Source organism: Chanodichthys erythropterus, chromosome 4 (assembly GCF_024489055.1).
Source record: "Chanodichthys erythropterus isolate Z2021 chromosome 4, ASM2448905v1, whole genome shotgun sequence".
In the NCBI taxonomy this organism is placed as follows: domain Eukaryota; kingdom Metazoa; phylum Chordata; class Actinopteri; order Cypriniformes; family Xenocyprididae; genus Chanodichthys; species Chanodichthys erythropterus.
The window spans coordinates 39,245,859-39,265,579 of record NC_090224.1 but is presented as its reverse complement, the minus strand read 5'-3'; the positions used below and the strand labels follow the sequence as shown (position 1 = coordinate 39,265,579).

Here is a 19,721-nt window from a genome sequence, read left to right as displayed (position 1 = left end):
TTATTCCTCGTCTGGGATCATGTAGAGCTCTTTGAAGCTGCACTGAAACTGACATTTGGACCTTCAACCCGTTGAACCCCAGTGAAGTCCACTATATGGAGAAAAATCCTGGAATGTTTTCCTCAAAAACCTTCATTTCTTTTCCACTGAAGAAAGAAAGACATGAACATCTTGGATGACATGGAGGAGAGTAAATTATCAGGAAAATTTTATTTAAAAGTGAACTAATTCTTATATAAGTCACTTCAGAAGCTCCATCAATGGAGGAAGATGCTGGTTTGCGAACAGGAATTGTTAGTTATAATCCAGCAGCAGTGAACTGAACCAGACTGAGCCTCAGTTTGAGCTTCACAGCCCTGAACTCTGTTTGTGTTTCCAGTTATCCAGCCTCATGTTGTGACAAATAAAGCAACACAGTTGCAAAATCAGCACAAAGTAATTGGCATCTTAAAGCAGGTTTTAAAGACAGAGATTAGCCTGTGTTTTTCAACCAGCTGTCAGACGTCAGATCTTCACTTCATAAGATTTGTTCCAAAGCTTAAGTATGAGGCCAAGACAAGCGTCTCCATAAACACACAGAGGCCATGATAAGGGCGCCGCAGCGGGTCTAACTGGGTCAAACTTTCCCAACGCGAGAGAAGAGACTGAGCACGAGCCAAGATGGCCGACGTGTCCGGGCTGATGTCATCTCACGGACAGAGAGACAAAAACGAGGTCATTCAAAATGGCCGTGAGCCTGAGGAAGATCACAGGCTAGTAGAGACAGAAGACAAGGTGCTCAAACCTTTCTCCAACACCGACTGCGTGAGCGACATAATGACTCTCATAGTTCAGATAAATAATGTACCTATGCATGCTCAGTCATGTGCGAACTGATAACTACACAACTTTAAGTTTTTGTTAAAAGAGTTGCACTCCCACTCCATACAGGAACAGGGCCTTGAGCTAACTGTGATGTCTCAACTCGTCATACTCATCGAGTGGCACTTGATGCAGAGAATCAGCCCAGAAAAATTCTCATTATTTCCTCTAAAGAATGTTTATTTTATTTTGCTGTACAATGAGACCAAATCTGAAGCGATGACTTCCAGGAAGCCGAACAAAACCCATTCCATCCGAGAGGTCGACGTTAAGCACCAGCGGATCCGAGCACACTTACTACGACTACTAAGAGGAGAAGACGTCTATTGTCTGCTGAAGATGGGAGTGTTCAACATCATCCTCTCTGCTGAAACGCAGCAGCCTTGAATATTTCCTTTCATCTGTTCATTAATGTCAAAATATTATAAATGACATTTTTCCCTGACAGGATTCACCCCCACATTCCTTCTACAAAAACTACATTTCAACAGACATGCCAGCTATAGAATGATAAAGCCGAGTGTTTTCCTTTGTGTGATCAGTGTCACGTAAGACGATTCCAGCAGTCAGAGGTTATTACATTTTAATGCTTCCTCACAGATGGAAATATGAAATTATGCTAAAAATCAAAACTATTTACACACTGAAACAATGACAGATGGCTCTGCTGATATTGAGAAGAGCACTTTATATTAATTTGATATTCATTTAGCCTATATTGATCTATCCACTGTTATTTTAGTATCACTGATATATAAAAATGCTGGGTTAAAAACAACCCAAGTTGGGTTGAAAATGGACAAACCCAGCAGTTGGGTTAAATGTTTGATTAACGTGCTGGGTAGTTTTATTGAACTCAACTATTGATTAAAAATGACTACACTACCGTTCAAAAGTTTGGGATCGGTAAGATTTTTAATGTCTTTAAAAGAAGTTTCGTCTGCTCACCAAGGCTGCATTTATTTAATTAAAAATACAGTAAAAACAGTAATATTGTGAAATATTATTACAATTTAAAATAACTGTTTTCTATTTGAAAATATTTGAAAATGTAATTTATTTCTGTGATCAAAGCTGAATTTTCAGCATCATTACTCCAGTCTTCAGTGTCACATGATCCTTCAGAAATCATTCTGATATGCTGATCTGCTGCTCAAGAAACATTTAATGTGTACAATTGTCCAAAATATTTGTGTACAATATTTTTTTCAGGATTATTTGATGAATAGAAAGTTCAAAAGAACAGCATTTATTTGAATTATAATCTTTTTTAACATTTTAAATATCTTTACTGCCACTTTTGATTGATTTAATGCATCCTTGCTGAATAAAAGTATTCATTTCTTTAATTTCTTTTCAAAAAAATAAAAATAAAAATTCTTACTGACCCCAAACTTTTGAACGGTAGTGTATAATGCTACAGAAGCTTTGTATTTCCAACACAGAAATAAATGACATTTTATATTATATTCCAATAGAAAACGGTTATTTTAAATTGTAATAATATTTCACAATATTACTGTTATTACTGTATTTTTAATTAAATTAATGCAATCTTGGTGAGCAGAACGGTAATGTATATGTCTGGATTAAAATGAACCAAAAATATGTTGGAAATTAAAAATCAGACACATAATTACTAGAGGCAACAATAATATTCAAAAGCTGAACATTTATTAATAAGAAATGTAATACATGTTTATTGTTTAATTATTATTCATTAAACTTCTTAATAAATGTTAATTTACAACATACTTTGGGTTCATTTTAAGCAAGAAATACAGTAATTTTAATCAATATTTGAGTTAAATAAAACTGTCCAGCAGGTTGAGCAAACATTTAACCCAATCGCTGGGTTTGTCCATTTTCAACCCAACTTAGGTTGTTTTTAAAGCAGCATTTTTAGTGTAGTGTTTAATATTTTAATTTTAATTTTTATATTTTCTGTTTTCATTTTCATTTGAATTAGTTTTAATTATTTTGCTGTGTTTTTGAAATTTGTATTTTTTGTTTGTTTTGTAATAGTTCTCATCTGTATGTTGCTTTGGATAAATGATTAAATGTAAAAGTAAACATAGTTTTATTTTATTTAGTTTTAGTTATCTTAGTACGTCGACTTACCTTGACAACTAGCTGAATTAATATATAGCCTAAATATATAGGTTATTTTATCTCAGTTAATGTTTATTTTCATTTTTTTATGGATTAGTTTCAGTCAAGGATCGTGACCCTGCACCTCTCAGCATGTTTAACATCTGATGCTGAAGAGATGGAAAGGCCCTCGGGTCAGAGAGAGCGAGAGAGTATTTCTGGACTCCACTTCCTTCGCCTACAGGAAGGTGACAGTGGGACATCTCAGTCACACCAGTTAAAACAATTTCAGCAAACATCAAACATCAGGAGAGAGGGAGATCAATCACTCAAGACGAGCTAACAGCGCTCGACAGACACACACACACACACACACACACACACGTATCCTCATGCACACAAGAAACTAGCAACTGATCGATAATAATCCATAATGAAAATGGGCAACAACAGATTGTATTATTGATCAGTTGTGTGTGACGGCCTTCATCAACACTGCACGACACACAGGTGAAAACACACGTCTGCAGAGTAAATATAAAGCTAAATATAGAGTAAACACTTTATTCACTTTAAAGAAATGCTACACTTTATTTTAAGCTGCCAACTTAAATGTTATTGTTATGGTGTAATTATGCAAATAAGTACTGAGTAATATTACATAACTACATGTATTTACTGTATAATGAGGGTTAGGGTTGTAATTATGCAAAATGTACTGTTATAACTGGAGTAAGTACACATATAACAAATAATGTGTGACTGAAGAAGTATTTTTGGACAATAAATCTAGTAAATCCATATTTAATTAGGTTCATTCAGGTTCATCTAATTAGGTAACGTGTAATTATATTTGTATGGGAACAATATCTGTACCGGGACATAATTGTACGACGTCTTGTACAGGATAAATAAATGACAATGTTTCTGTGAGTTTGTGATTTTCTTTATCATTTAGTCATTTATTTATACTGTGCTTTTGTGCTCTTGTTTTCTTTTGTTGTTGTTTTACATTCATACCTTTAATTGTTTTTATAGCCTTTACATTTGTTTGAAGGAGGGCTGGACGTGGAACAACAATCGTTCTATTTTCAATATAACAGAAAATAACTATATTAGGTTGTTTCATCCAATAAATCAAAGAAATAATCCAAAGCGAGTGCGACACACACACACACACACACACACACACACACACACACACACACACACACACACACACACACACACACACACACGAGAGAGAGAGAGAGAGAGAGAGACCTGTGTGGGCTTGTGATTTGTGTGTTTCAATAAAGACGCATCAGATCAATGTCTCTGATTCAGCTCTCATTAACACACACTAATTACAGCATGAGTCACTGAAAGACGTGTGTGGATTCAGCATATATTGATAAGAGAACCGCTCGTTACACACACACACAAACACACACACACACACACACACACACATACACCGTCTCCTAAACACATCTCTTCCACATTAATCAGAGTTTTGGCCAAACCAGCTGCGATGATTCTGTTTTAGAAACGGTTTCTATTTCTGGAACAATGTACAAAGTTCAGTATGATGATGATAATCTTCTGAGGCACTGATTATGTGCTTTATTTAATGTTAGAAGACTTTAATGAGAGTTTGAATATCATCTATAGACGTATTGAAGGTGACAGTGGATAATTCAGATCTTGAAAACAAATGAAAGAAAACAACAAGTGTATCAAGTGAGATTGTTTTAGTCATTTACCATGTATTTTAATCATGTTGAAATGGTGTAATATTCATTAATTAGATTATGTTTTTATCCATTTGGTTTCTTGCAGAGAGACTCCGCCCACACGCTCTTCTGATTGGCTGTGATTTGTGATTGATGTGGATGTGAGTGCAGCTCTTCACTCCCGTGTTTTGTGTTCTTCACACTGATGTTAACTATCTCTGCATTTGAATCACCTAAAACAGGCGTGTGTGTGTGTGTGTGTGTGTGTGTGTGTGTGTGTGTGTGTGTGTGTGTGTGTGTGTGTGTGTGTGTGTGTGTGTGTGTGTGTGATGCAGCAGATCTCTGGGTTTATTTCTTGAGGAATGAATTGTAGCATGTAATTACCTTCATCAATCTTCATTCAGAAGTAAACACACACTTGGTTTTCCCTCATTTCATCTCTTTCACACACACACACACACACACACACACCAAACAGGACTGTTAAAGCGTTTAGCCAACACAGGAAACCAGCGGACCTGGAGAAGCTCTCGAAACACACAGCTGCATTTAACATGCTTTAACTTCTCTACTTTATAGTCCATTTTTAAAACTATACTTGCAGATAATAATATATTAATGAAATAAAAGGCCACTTAAGTGCACTTAAAGATTCATGTTTCTTAACACACTTAAGGACACCTAAAAAGTGACCTTTGTAATAATTTCAAATTAAAAATTTTACTTTAAAAGCACATTGTAAATCATGTTTTGTTGTGCTTTAAATATTTTGATATGTTGACTAACACACTAAAGCACATGTAAAGTACTTGATATTAATCTTAAATGTAGTGTGTGATTTTATATATTTAAAGTTAATATATTTTAAATGTACTAAATTACAACTTCATACAGATATATTAAAGTCCATGACATGCAAGTTTCAAAAGAAATGAAATTAAAGTATATTTTCAACAACATTCAGACAACAGAAGTCATTATGAATTTACATACAAAAATGTACTTAAGTTATCCTTAAATTGGTCAAAAACACTCTAATTGGATTTTATATCAATTTAAATTATAATATATTTTCATTTAATTGTAATTAACATGTAATTAAGTGTCACTTAAATACACTTAAAGTACTCTATTTAAAGCATGTTAAAGAGCACTTCATGTTCTAGCAGTCACAGGTTTGGACTGAACTTATGTTTCTCATGATTTTAGAAACCTTTCGATCTAAAAGCTTCTGCTGAAATGCTTCACATTAGTTTCATAATGCAATATATTTTTATATGAACTCTTTACAAAAGTATTTTTTAACGTACGAGTGAAAGAGAAGCATCATGTTCACTCGTACAGGGCAGTCAGAGTGAACATTTAATGCTCATAAACCACGAGGTGCTCCGAGTCTCCTGATATCAACAGGTTTAGACATGATCATCACAGACTCTCGTCACGAATCCAGCAGAGCGTCACCTGCGCTCATCACATCTCTCAGAGCCTCAGCAGGCCATCACAGTCGTTTGAGCTTCACTTCTGCCCTCTGTTTATCTTAGCATGACAAATGATATACACAAAACTCTCTAAACACACACAGTGACTTACACCCAAACACTGAGAGAATCATTACAGGAGAGACAGATCTCTGTAACGTCTCAAATATTTCTCCTAGAAAGCAGTTTGATTAAAACGACGATCTCAGAAGGCAAAGATCTCAATATGAACTCACACATTTCAAATCTCTCAGAATGAAGTTTCTATCAGCAGAAAACACGAGTTTTGTAGCTAAATTCCCGTGAGCGACTGCTGTACCCAAACGACCCCATTAATGTTAGTTCACACACAATGAGCTGTGGTTAACCTGAACCACATGTGGCCCGACAGCGAGAGAGATTGGGACCCTGAACACACACACACACACACACACAGCAAGACTCTCACGCCATTTCTTCCAGTCTTTCCCTGTTGTATTTGGCCTTCAGCAAGAGCGTATCACAATGATGAGAGACGAACACATGCAAACAAATCACGTAAGCACATCTGAGTGTAACACAAACTTCAGTGGACAAGCACTGACACACACACACACACACACACTCTCTCTACAGGAGTCAAATAAAGCGTGTCATATCAATTGTGCTCCTCTTTTCAACTCTGACCTGTTTTCTGTATGAAAAGAAACACACTCATCAGATTTACTGACCGGAGCGCCACTATCACACACGTGCGACGTAACTAACGTAAACTACATTCCCAAAAACAAAGGCTTGAAAAGCAATGTCACAGAAGAACAATGCTGTCTTCAGATCAGTGTGAAACAGCACAAACTCAACAACACACATGATCTGAGCATCATTCAAACACTGCAGGACATCACACACACACACACACACACACACACACACACTTTAAGACCGATGATTGTCCCAGTCTATTCAAATGCTGAAGTTGATGCACGAGGCATTTCCCCTTGAGCGGTGACCGTCAGAGGCCTGCGGCGGGGGTGAGGAGAAAGACTTGTGTCTTTTGTTGGGAAGGGGGCTGTAAATTCCAGCGTGAAGGTGTAAGGAAGGGGTCTGAGGGTTCGGGAGGGGTCCAGCGGCAGACACGCCGTCTCCAGCGCCCCGGGGCAGAGACGTGATTAACAGCAGGCCAGACAAACACAGAGAGATGAAGGGCTCTCCGGTGCCTCTTATTAGCATCAATTAACACCAGCGTAATGAGAAAACCCTGCGCAATGACACATAAAATGAAAATATCACAGAATAAATATGCATTTGTCTGCCATTAATGACACCAGCATCTTCTCCTAGCATCCTGGTCTTATGAATATCTCCATATTTTGTCATTTAAATCATTACTATTTATGTGTGTCTGTGGGTTTTGCTCATTTTTAACCAATGAAAAGAGCTTGTGACTAAACCTCATAATTCCATTGGCTCCTCAAACTGTCAGTCAACTTCTATTGTGAATAATAGAGAGTAACCGCCTCTGCTTGATTACAGTGCTAGAGTAAATAAAGAACTGGTTGTTTGAGTAAGTACAGTGCTGTCTTTACTCAGGAAACACTATATATTTAAAGGCTAATGTTTTATGAGTTTGAGCAGCGGAGGAAAGTGTCTTAAACTTTAGCATTTGTCACAGTCAATTCTGATAGATTCGTCTTTAATAACATGCGATTTTGGCAAAATGGCAGAAAAAACTGAGCGCTCACAAATACAATAAACTTTATAAGCTGTAAGTTAATGAAAACTTAATGCGATGGACTTACTGTCTCAGATTTGGCTGTTCTAATGATGGACAAAAAACACGTATGACCGACATTCACTGGTCAAAAACCTCAAAACGTCATCTGAGCATGATTGATTTTGGTAAAATGTTAAATATGACACATGCATATATATATATATATATATATATATATATATATATATATATATATATATATATATATATATATATAAAAAGCCACAATATTTTTGACTGTGACAACACAGTCTTTAATTATTTAAAAAACACAGTGTTTTTTCTAATCTCTAAAAAATAGCAGTTTTGGACATACGATGTTTCCATATATATATATATATATATAAAGTCCACCCCCTACAGAGGCAGAGATGATTGACAGCGCTGAGTCCCGCCCCCTGAGGTGCCACCTGTGCCGACACTTCCTGCGGTCTCTCCCTCAGGTTAGCACAGCTGTTCCCTAAAACATTTGACCTTATGTGGTAAAGTAGGCTGAAAACACTCAGGAACAGATGCACTGCTCCTCTGTTTGTTTGCCTAAAGGAAAGCGCCGGGCACTTCACTTTACAGCAAAACCGGCCACAAATCCTTACAAAGAGGGCTTCATGGTTTCAAAGAGGTTAGCCTAACATTATTACATTCATAACTATTATTACAGCTATAATGATCATGACACTCGTTTTTATCTATTAATTGATTAAAAAAACATTGGAAATGCAACTCTGCATTGAATTTACCAATGCGGTTCATTTCTATATGAAAATTCATGTTTTTGAGCATATATTTCTGTCCTAATTTCAAACTGAAGATCCTTTTAAAAAAACTTTAGTATTTTGTCATAATCTAAAATTAATATTTTGAAAAGACTGCTTCACTGCTTATTAATATTATAAAATAATATAAAATTATAAAATGAAATACCACTACATCAACCTGCAGAAACATTTGTATTATTTTTTATTTTAATCTTTAGTTTAAATTATGATAAACAGAAATCAACAGCAATACAATATGATGCACACATATAGACAAAAAATAAAAACAAAAAAAGCCTAGATAAATGGCTAAAATGCTCTTATACCCCTAGTGTGTTCAGTAATAATAAAAATTATTATTCCAGCGAGGTTACAGTGATGAAAGAGTACTGCAATAGTGCGCCAAAAATGATGAGGAAGAACCTGCTTCTGTCGTTTTTAATCTAGTGTCATTACAGATGTTACATTAGCTTTACAACTGAAAGTCAGCATCAGAAGTAGGCCAGTGTGAAGCGCAGACACGACACCTTCAATCCAGCTGAAGTCTGAGAGGATTTCACATGTGTGCGTCTCACAGGAGCAAAGAATGAGAGACAGGTAAATGACTGCGAGCCGCGCACACACACACACACACACACACACCTAGACGTGTTCAAACTTGATATCTCCAAAACGTCATGGTGTTGACACAGATATAAGACAGGCTGACTCCAGACACATGAATCATGGTGAGGCATACGGCCTCTCTCTCCTCCTCATTTCCACTCTCTCATTCACACTGGCTCGCTCTCATCTCAGATCTGTCAGCCGTTCTCCCGTCTCAGCATGTGCTCACACACGGACACCACGGGAAAAACACGACGGTGCGCCGCCCGTCACAATTAAGAGCCGCGAGGAACGCACCTATCTGCCGTCCTGAAGCCGTGGAGTCAGAGGACATGACAACCATTTTGTGCAAAATTAAGGCTGCGGCGCGATTGCTGAAGGTTGAGCCGAGAGCACTGACTGGAGGAAACGCTGTGAGGCTCGCCCGAAGGGACGAAAAACACAAATGAGACTCTCAGATGTTTCTCCTGACACCTTTAAAGATTCAGATTTACAGACAAAGAGAAAATCCCAAATGAGACGTCTTTACTATAAAGAGATGAGATCAAATGGAAACGCTTCCTTAAAGGGTTACGGCCGCTGCCAGTGATTATAATGTGTTACAATGTTGCGTTACTCTCTGAAAAAGTAACTAATTACGTTACTTAGTTACTTTTGCCTTACTTTTTCTCACATGGGCTGGGCTTACTTCTGTCATTTAACAAGAAAATAAATAAAAGTTACATTTTTGGCAAATGTAAAGGCCCTTTCACGCCAAAAGTGAAATGAATAAGCCTCAGGCTGAAGGAAGTGATTCCTCTCAACATTCGTCATTGACGAATAAGGTTTTTAAAAGTGTAAAAAAGCATAATTAATTTTGAAGTTTTATTAAGTGTTAACAATGAGATTATGTGGTTTTTATAATCAATTAACACTGATTTTGTCATTTTTTACAAGATGGACTGAATTTGTCACCAAAAAAGTCTTTAATTTAACCAAAATTTAGTTTTACCGAATGACGATATTTTCAAACAATGCTAACAGGCTGATATCTAGCAAAAGGACAATCAAACATTTTATATTTAGTACAAGTTTTAAAAATATTAAATAATTTTCCATGTTTTATAGCGGTTGCACCGAATGACCTGATGTTTCGGGACATGCGTATGATCAAAACATGAATTTATCAAATAGTTAAGAGAGAGTTAGTTACTTTGCTTCATGATCGTGGTCCTTTGCAGGTGTCTGAATAATGTCACATCCTGTCACATGATACTGATCACATGACTTGATCCAAAATGGTCTCTTTATATCGGTTACTCCGAATGACATCAATGAAATTCATTTTTCCGGACATTCTTTCTCATAACAAATCAACGACTTCTACACATAATTTTAATACCATTTTGCACTATGTTGATATATGATGTTATAAAATCATGCCAGAATAAAAAATATATACATTTATTACATTTTAACATATTTTAATTACAAATTAAATGGCTGTATTGGTGTTTGGACGGTTAAACCGAATGACCTTTTGACACTTCACAATCTTTAAAATACCTTTATATGTAGAAAAATATAATTAAAACTTTTTGGATTCAATAAAAGAGATCTAGTTGTACTACTTTACACACTTTGGATGTCATATCTTTGCTTTTTATTATTATTATTAAGACCTTTGGACACAAAAATGACCCGTCACGTCATTGACCCGGGCAAGAGAGCTGATAGTCTATAAATGGGAAAACAAAGTAACTTGGGTTAATAATGTTAAAAAGTAACTCTGATGTTTTGTTGTAAATCTAAAAGTAATGTTTTAATTCAGTAGTTACTTAAAAAGTAATCTGATTACTTAATAATAGTTACTTAAGATGTAACCTAACTTGTGTTGCTTGTAATGCGTAACACTGATGATTATAGTTTATGAAGTTATAAATATGGATAGAAGAAAGTCATATACACCGAGGATGGCTTGAGGGTGAGTAGGCTGATAAATTTAACTTGCGGTTGAACTATCTCTTTAAGTCTCCCACTTCAAAACGTATTCTCCTCAATGAAAGATCCCAGTAATCTCACGTGTGTTTTCTCCTCTGTGTCTAGAGTTTGATTTCTCAACGTCACAAACTGTGCTCAGACTTCAAATAAATGTCTGCGAATGATCTTCGTCATCAAATTCGGTTCTAAAATCAATGATTTGGATTTGTGTGCTAGGAATTTTCAGAGAAACACCTGAGACAAAACTGATCCTTGATAAATGAAGCTCATCCTCCGGGTGACGAGACCACACGCCGCCACTGCCGTTTTCCTTTAAAGAGAGCTTATGATCGGCGCTGTGGGCTTAATTTGATAATCACCACCACCATCATCATAATCTTTATGGATATCAGGATGGTCACAAATCACAACATGGCACTCTGAAGCCCGGGGACAGAGCAGAGAGTCAAAATAAAACAAAAACAATCTAATGACCAAATCCTCAATCCGACTTTCCCTTCTTTGGCTGTGATTTGAGCGATCCCTCCCCGCTCAGATGGGCTCTCAGGCTCTCTAAAGGAGCTTAAAGCCCCTGCTGCCCATTACTGCCCTAATCCACAAAGAGCTCGTCCTCCGCAGGCTCCTGTGCTTCTCTGAGGGACTGCTTCAGCAGATGTTCACTGACCTCCAGCCTCACAAAATCACACAAATCACACCATACAGATTCCTTCACAGCAGCGGCGCTCGTCCTCCTCTGTCACATGATTTGAGCTTCATCGCACCTCTCCACACAGACCTCCACATGAAACGTGGGAAAGACATTTTCCAGTGTCCTTGTTACATATGTAGTACTTACTATAGTAATAACTTAAATTATGCATGATTAATGCAACTAACCCTAACCATATGGCGAGTACATGTAGATAATTAATATTACTCAGTACCTAAATATATAATCACACAGTAACAAGGACACCTTTAAATAAAGTGTAATTGAAAAGTGTTGCCGATAGAATCACAGAATGGAAATATGACAGACCAGTCCAATCTACTTGATTTTCAAGCAATGATTCTACTTTCAAATTGGCCAATAATCGTTAAATGAAAAAGTCTTAAAAATTGAATATTGCATTCCAGCTCTTGAGGGAGTAACGGCTGTCGAACAGCGACACAAGTCACGTGAAATGACCTTAAGGATAGGGGTGTGAAGATACGCTCATGAGACGAGACGATACTGGGTTCATGAGAACAAGATGATATTTTAACACTATTTTTAAGAATCAGTCGATTATTTTATGTAATCAGATATTTATTTTTGTGGTAATAAAAACTGACTGAGTGAATAATAGCCTTTAAAATGATTTAAAATACATAATAGGGGTGTAACAGTACATGTATTCGTCAGGTGATCTCACGTGTGGTAATGCAATGCTGTTTGCTAACACCACAACAGTAAAAAGTGTGAAAAGAACAGACAATCTATGCATAGATACGTTTATGTGTAATCTCTCCGCAGAAAGACATCAATAAAACAGCTGGAGAATAATATCTCACGTAGCGTCACATCTACCTCAGGCAAGTCATTCAGTGTCCACAGCATGACAATTTCACTAAATATATGCACTATTTTAGCTTATTTATTCATTATATTTACTTTACCTGTTAGTAATGTCTTAATTATTTATTATACTTTAAGTTATGACAGTAACTGTGTAAATGATTATATTTAAAAAATGAATTGGAGTACAAAAATAATTGAAAAACAATCGAGGTTGTCATGTTTATGTACTGTTACCTGTAATATATTATAACAATGAAGCAATAATAATTGTTTCAAATAAAGTATCAAAAGCAAGTAATCATAAGGTTTTATAGAACAACACTGATAAAATACATAATGTAATATACATAATATAAACAATTAACTTTTGTACATTATGTATTATAACAAATGCCTGCAAAGGGTGCTGGTGATTGTTGTTATTACACTTTACAGCATGATCAAATCAATGTTTAATATCGGCTAAACATCATTTAGTTCAAATGCCCACTTAATCTTTAATATCTGGCCACTTCTTGATAATGTAAATGCTACAGCCACTGTCATTTCTTGAACAACAATGTGGACATTAAAACATGCAATTCAGAACAAGGGGTTAAACTTCTATTTTGAAATCGGGATAAACAACAAATTACTCCAAAACCCGCAGCACATGTATTTAGTTAACTGAATCGCAGCCTTTAAGATTTCACAATTACACTATTAAATGGTTTTAACATATAACGTGCAGCCTTAGAAAATGGTCTGATAAAGCGGTCTAATGATTCTCGTCCATGGAATGAGCCACTTCCAGTATTTTGCTGGTTAAACGACATGGCTAAATTGCAATCAAGGATTATTTATTTTAAATTAGCACTCAAATTAATCTAGGAATCGTGACAGTCCTATCTTGTAATGGATATTACTTTCTTAATATGGAACAGAACAACATGCAACTACTGTAAAAGGTTTTGTCACAAACTCAACTCACAGCTTTGACCTCAACGAGAAATATCATCACGTTTTAATATTTAATAACACCCCCTACTTAAGAAATTTACACAATGCATGCCTCACTGACAGGTCAGCTCTGTTTGTAATGAGAATGACTAAATTCATTCAGATTCACTGAGCATCAACTCCATAAACGCGCTGACAAAACCTCAGCATCAGCCGAAAGGACGTGATTCAGGACTGGATTAAAAATCCATACGGCTGCATCAGATGAAACACTAAAGCGCCTGACGCACTTGTCAGCTATTGATTCTCTGCGCATAATCTGAGGAACTTCAGCTGGGAGAAAAAGCGCTGTCCGAAGACAATACCTGTCTGCTGTAAATAGATTTTGTAGCGAGTCTGCAAAATAAGCACGGCGCTCTCTCTCGCAGCTGCTGTGATAAGCAACTTGCGTCCGCGGCCGAAGCTGTGATTGAACACAGACACGAGTTCCTCTGTGACCAGCAGATCAGATCCTGCTCCCAAAACATGAAGTCAAATGCTTTAAGCTTTCATTTCTCTGGTCTGGTGCATGATTCATCAATGCAAAAATACATCATTTATCAAAATCTGACAGCTTTCTCTGAAACAGCATTTTATGCAGATCTAACCAAAATGGTGTGGGTGGACAAATAATATCAACCAATAAAATAATTGCCCAATTTTGTTGCCTTTAAAGCCAGAGTGAGATGCAAATTGGCACTACACTCTAAAAAATGCTGGGTTAAAAAAACAAGTTGGGTTGAAAATGGACAAACCCAGTGGTTGGGTTAAATGTTTGCTTTATTTACCTCAACTATTGTTTAAAAATGACTATATGTCTGCCTTAAAATAAAACCAAAATATGTTGGAAATTAAAAATCAGACACATAATTATTAGAGGCAACAATAATAATCAAGGTGAACATTTATTAATAAGCAATTTAATACATGTTTATTTTTTAATTATTATTCGTTATTTTTATACATTTTATTGTTTATTTTATTATTTTTTAACTTATTAATAAACTTTAATCTATTAAACATTTATAAACGTTAATTTCCAACATATTTTGGGTTCATTTTAAGCAACAATACAATAATTTTTAAACAATAGTTGAGTTAAATAAAACTACCCAGCATGTTGGGCAAACATTTAACCCAACCACTGGGTCAAAACAACCCAATCTCTGGGTGAAAATAACCCAATCTCTGGGTCAAAACAACCCAACCGCTGGGTCAAAACAACCTAATCTCTGGGTGAAAATAACCCAACCGCTGGGTCAAAACAACCCAACCGCTGGGTCAAAATAACCCAATCTCTGGGTCAAAAATAACCCAACCGCTGGGTCAAAACAACCTAATCTCTGGGTCAAAATAACCCAATCTCTGGGTCAAAACAACCCAACCGCTGGGTCAAAACAACCTAATCTCTGGGTCAAAATAACCCAATCTCTGGGTCAAAACAACCCAATCGCTGGGTCAAAACAACCTAATCTCTGGGTCAAAACAACCCAATCTTTGGGTGAAAATAACCCAATCTCTGGGTCAAAAATAACCCAACCGCTGGGTCAAAACAACCTAATCTCTGGGTCAAAATAACCCAATCTCTGGGTCAAAACAACCCAATCGCTGGGTCAAAACAACCTAATCTCTGGGTCAAAACAACCCAATCTTTGGGTCAAAATAACCCAATCTCTGGGTCAAAACAGCCCAACCGCTGGGTCAAAGCAACCCAATCTCTGGGTGAAAATAACCCAATCTCTGGGTCAAAACAACCTAATCTCTGGGTGAAAATAACCCAATCTCTGGGTCAAAACAACCCAACCGCTGGGTGAAAATATCCCAATCTCTGGGTCAAAACAACCCAATCTCTGGGTCAAACCAACCCAATCGCTGGGTCAAAACAACGATATTACTCTTACTGGGAATATGATTCATTGGTTTCAATTGTTCCAAACATTTTAAAGTTAACATGAATTGCCTTTTCTTCTCTATAGTGACGTATATCCGAGTGAAACGCTTCTGGAACAAGAACAGATGTAGGGCGGGGCTTGATTTTGTCCTTGAGGAATCGATCATCACCAGAGAAGAGAAGAGATGCCCATGCTAATTTTTATTCTTGTTGAACTTGCAAAAACTGTTGGTGTGGAAGACAAAACACACGCTCGTATTGGTCCACTCCTCCTCAGACTCACTAAACATCACTCTACATCTCATCTCTATCATTACGCTCACACCGATGACACATGGTGCGGAATGGGCCAAAATAACGACCCGGAAAAGCAAAGCATTATATTCAAATCATGGGCAACAGCCTTTCACGACTCCACGCACAAAAGCCTTGTTAAAGCCACATTGAAGACCTTGTTTTCCATCGGCTGTAAAAGCGTAAACACACACACACACACACACACACACACACACAGGGTAAGAAATGTGCAGAATTTGTTATTGTGTCTGAGCGCCGTTCGAAAGGCTTTCAAAGTCAGCAAGCCGACGTCTCTGAGCGCTCTACAGAAATGCAAAGCTTCGACCTTCTCTATAATCATGTTTCTATGACAGCCCGCAATGAAATTTACTCCTGAGTGAGAATCAACACCCGGCTTATTATTATTACAAACACAAGTCCAGCACTTTTACTTTGAAAGCTGATTGTGTGGGAATTCTGGGAAAGTCATTGGGTTTCCTGTCAGTATGTATTTGAGGGCGATTCGTGTGTGTGGAGATGCTCCAGATCGCCGCGGCTCACGGTCACGCAAACCCGCCGCTCATCAGGACGAGGTCATTAGGTCAATTACTCAGACACAGATGCCCTGGACAGATGTTATGATGATGATGATGATGATGATGATGACAGCAGCACGGATTTACCACTCACCTTTCTCCGCATGTCCCATTTGAGCTGCGTCCAGAGGAAGAGAAAGAGAGCGATATATCAGGGATTAGCCGGCTCATTGGAAGCGAGCGCTGATCCCGCTCTTCATTTCCATCACACGCTGGCATAATTACGCCAGTCACTAATCAATCCCAGCCTCACGTAATTTGCCATTTGTCATCCGTTGTTTTTGATTATTCTAATAGAATTAATCCGAGGGTTAGACTCGCTGATTAATTAATCAGCAATTACACAGACAGCTGTGTCGCCCCGCAGACGGAGTGTGATACGGGTTACAGATGTGAGGATCATCCGTCTGAGGACAGGCACAACTTTTTAACGATTTAAGGCAATATTTTTAAATTTAAAAAAAGAGTTGATCATATTTCACAGTACATTTTCTGTGATTATTTACAAAGTGACCAACAATGCTGATAATAGCGGTAATAATAATGATTTACAGGCTGTTTGATACGATTTATAATGGCACTTTTGGACATGTAAAAACCTCAGTTGGAAGTGTTTAACAGCTCTACTTCATCCTCATTTCTGTAACAGAAACAACTCATTTCAACTAAACATCGGCCAAAAGTATTTCATGTGTCTCTGATCTGATATACTGTGACGCTTCGAGGTCACATTTGTGCTCCAGCTAAACCTGATCATTCATATAACAATATATATATATATATTTAATATATCATCCCATTGGAACTGCAATCTGAGCAGTTTTGAGATATTGAGATTCAAAGTTTTTGCATTCAATTCGACTTTGTGTTCAGAACCTTATTGTTTTCTAAATAAAAAGTCCCTAAATGTACTTAACATTACCAAAAACATCTCAAAATGTAAATAACTCACAGAATAAGAATATGTCAATAACTCAATTTTTACAAAAATGCCAGATAGAAACTTATAATTCCAAGGGGATTTTATATATAATGTATTAAAATCCCGTGAGAAACATCTTTAGGATTTGAACAAACTCAAGTAAATCTCCGATTTTAGCTCAATCACAGAGCTTCTAAAGTTGATCAGGATTTTACCTAGTTCTAAAAAAATATATCTTATAATTTGACGCGAATCCTGAAGGATCCTCATGGATGCATAAGATTCTAGTACAGATTCTAAGATGCTTTCGAGAGTCATATCGAGTACTGTTAACCACGCAGGACTTCAAATAATGTGTTCCTACTGGAGTCTTGATTGTGGTTGAATTCCTGAAGCATTTGTGGAGTCGTTAGAAAGACTCTAGTTTTTGTTGTGTTGGAAAGAAAGAAAATTCTCAATCAGGAGAGAAATTCCAGGCGGATAGTTGAGCACTTTCACTCCGATATACCTGTGTACTCGCTCATTCTCGCGCACAAAACAAGCACAAATCATCACCACACACACACACACACACATGTCCTGTCCTAAGAGCCACCTGGACACATACATGACCTGGTGTGGTGTAAATGTGTGCTCGTGCCACGCATAAAGGTGCGCACGCATTCACAGCAACACCCGCATAAACTTTTGCTCGCTCCGCGCTAAAGGTGGATCTCCAGGCACTCACCGGGTGTGTACTGGGCTCCTGCGCTCCCCACCGCAGTGTGCAGCAGTAACATGCTGAAGATGATGGTATCCATATCTGTCGGCCGAGTTGAGAAAGTTTTTAAAAGTGTTGGGAAATGTTTCTTATTCCAGCCGATCCGCGCGCCCCATGCTCTCTCTCCGCGTCTCGCGCTCGCTCCGATACTCTGTTGCGCTGCGAGGGGCGAGAGAGAGTGCGTGACGTCACCGGCGCTGTGGCGCTTTACGAGTGGAGAGGCGCCCCCTGTTGACACACACAGCACAGTGCGAGCGCTTCACTCTTCATCATCTTCATCAATTCAGGTGCTCCAAGACTTTTTGTTTAATGCCACGCATAAAATGTTACTACTATTACCTGAGTGGGAAAGGTGTCTGAGAAATCAGCTGACTCTGTGACACGAGCACATGGGCTCTGAACACAGGAGCGGCCCGCACTGTTAGCCAATCACAAAGCCTCTCGGCACGTCAATCATTTTGAACTTGTTGGGGGCGGGGTTTCGCAGTGACGGAGCTGGATCTGGATCTGGCTGAAGATATCGAAACTATTCAGACTAATTCCATTATTGGGAGTGTTGTCTATTTTAGATGTGTAAACACTACATTCAGCAGGTAAACTGCAAAAATAATGACTTTTCTCTCTGCAGAGGACAGTATATCTTAGCAAACATCTATATCAGACAGCCACAGTTAATGTCTTGTGAAGAGCAGTTTGGTTTTGCTTCAATAAACATAGTTTCCAACTCTCTGTCCTTGATCTCTGACACTGACTGAAGGTCTAAATTCAGCACTTATATGAAATATGATAATATTTTGTAACTATTATTTAAATCTGACTAATTTCTCTGTTGTTTGTTATAAATAGACAACTTTAGTATAACAGACTTTCTGTTATGAGATGCATCAGAGCATGATTATCAGGGATGATTTTAGGAGACATAATAAGTGAATAGGGAAGACATTATTTATCAATATTTCTATGAAATATGAGATGTTATGAAAATGTTGCCACATTATTACTCTCATTATTATAGCTACTTCTCTTTTCATTACATGTGGCCCAAATAACACATTGATATGCCAACTAGAGACAATGAATTGATACATTGTATATAATGGGAAAACCCATTTTTGTCCATGTTTACACACATACTGTAAAATAATATATCAAAACATTGTCTATGATGCATACACTCCAACAAATGCTGGGTTAAAAACAACCCCAGTTAGGTTAAAAATGAACAAACTCAGCGGTTGGGTTGTTTTAACCCAGCTATTGGGTGATTGGGTTGTTTTATCTCAGTGATTGGGTTGTTTTAACCCAGCTATTGGGTGATTGGGTAGTTTTAACTCAGTGATTGGGTTGTTTTAACCCAGTTATTGGGTGATTGGGTTGTTTTATCTCAGCGATTGGGTTGTTTTAACCCAGCTTTTAGGTGATTGGGTTGTTTTAACTCAGTGATTGGGTTGTTTTAACCAAGCTATTGGGTGATTGGGTTGTTTGATCTCAGTGATTGGGTTGTTTTAACCCAGCTATT

General features: G+C 37.4%; 1 protein-coding gene across 4 annotated transcripts in view; it reads right to left on the bottom strand.

Moving 5' to 3' along the window:
* Positions 1-18,518, bottom strand: part of ptprk (protein tyrosine phosphatase receptor type K) — a 177,196-nt gene extending 158,678 nt beyond the window's left edge. Inside the window, exon 1 of one of the 4 annotated variants that reach the window (XM_067384979.1) lies at positions 18,170-18,518. In XM_067384979.1, the coding sequence (XP_067241080.1) occupies positions 18,170-18,242 (73 nt within the window). In that variant the 5' untranslated portion in view covers positions 18,243-18,518. The remainder of the gene's footprint in view (positions 1-18,169) is intronic. The other 3 variants (XM_067384977.1, XM_067384981.1, XM_067384980.1) reach the window with 3 other exon arrangements.
* Between the last annotated feature and the right edge of the window lie 1,203 nt (positions 18,519-19,721).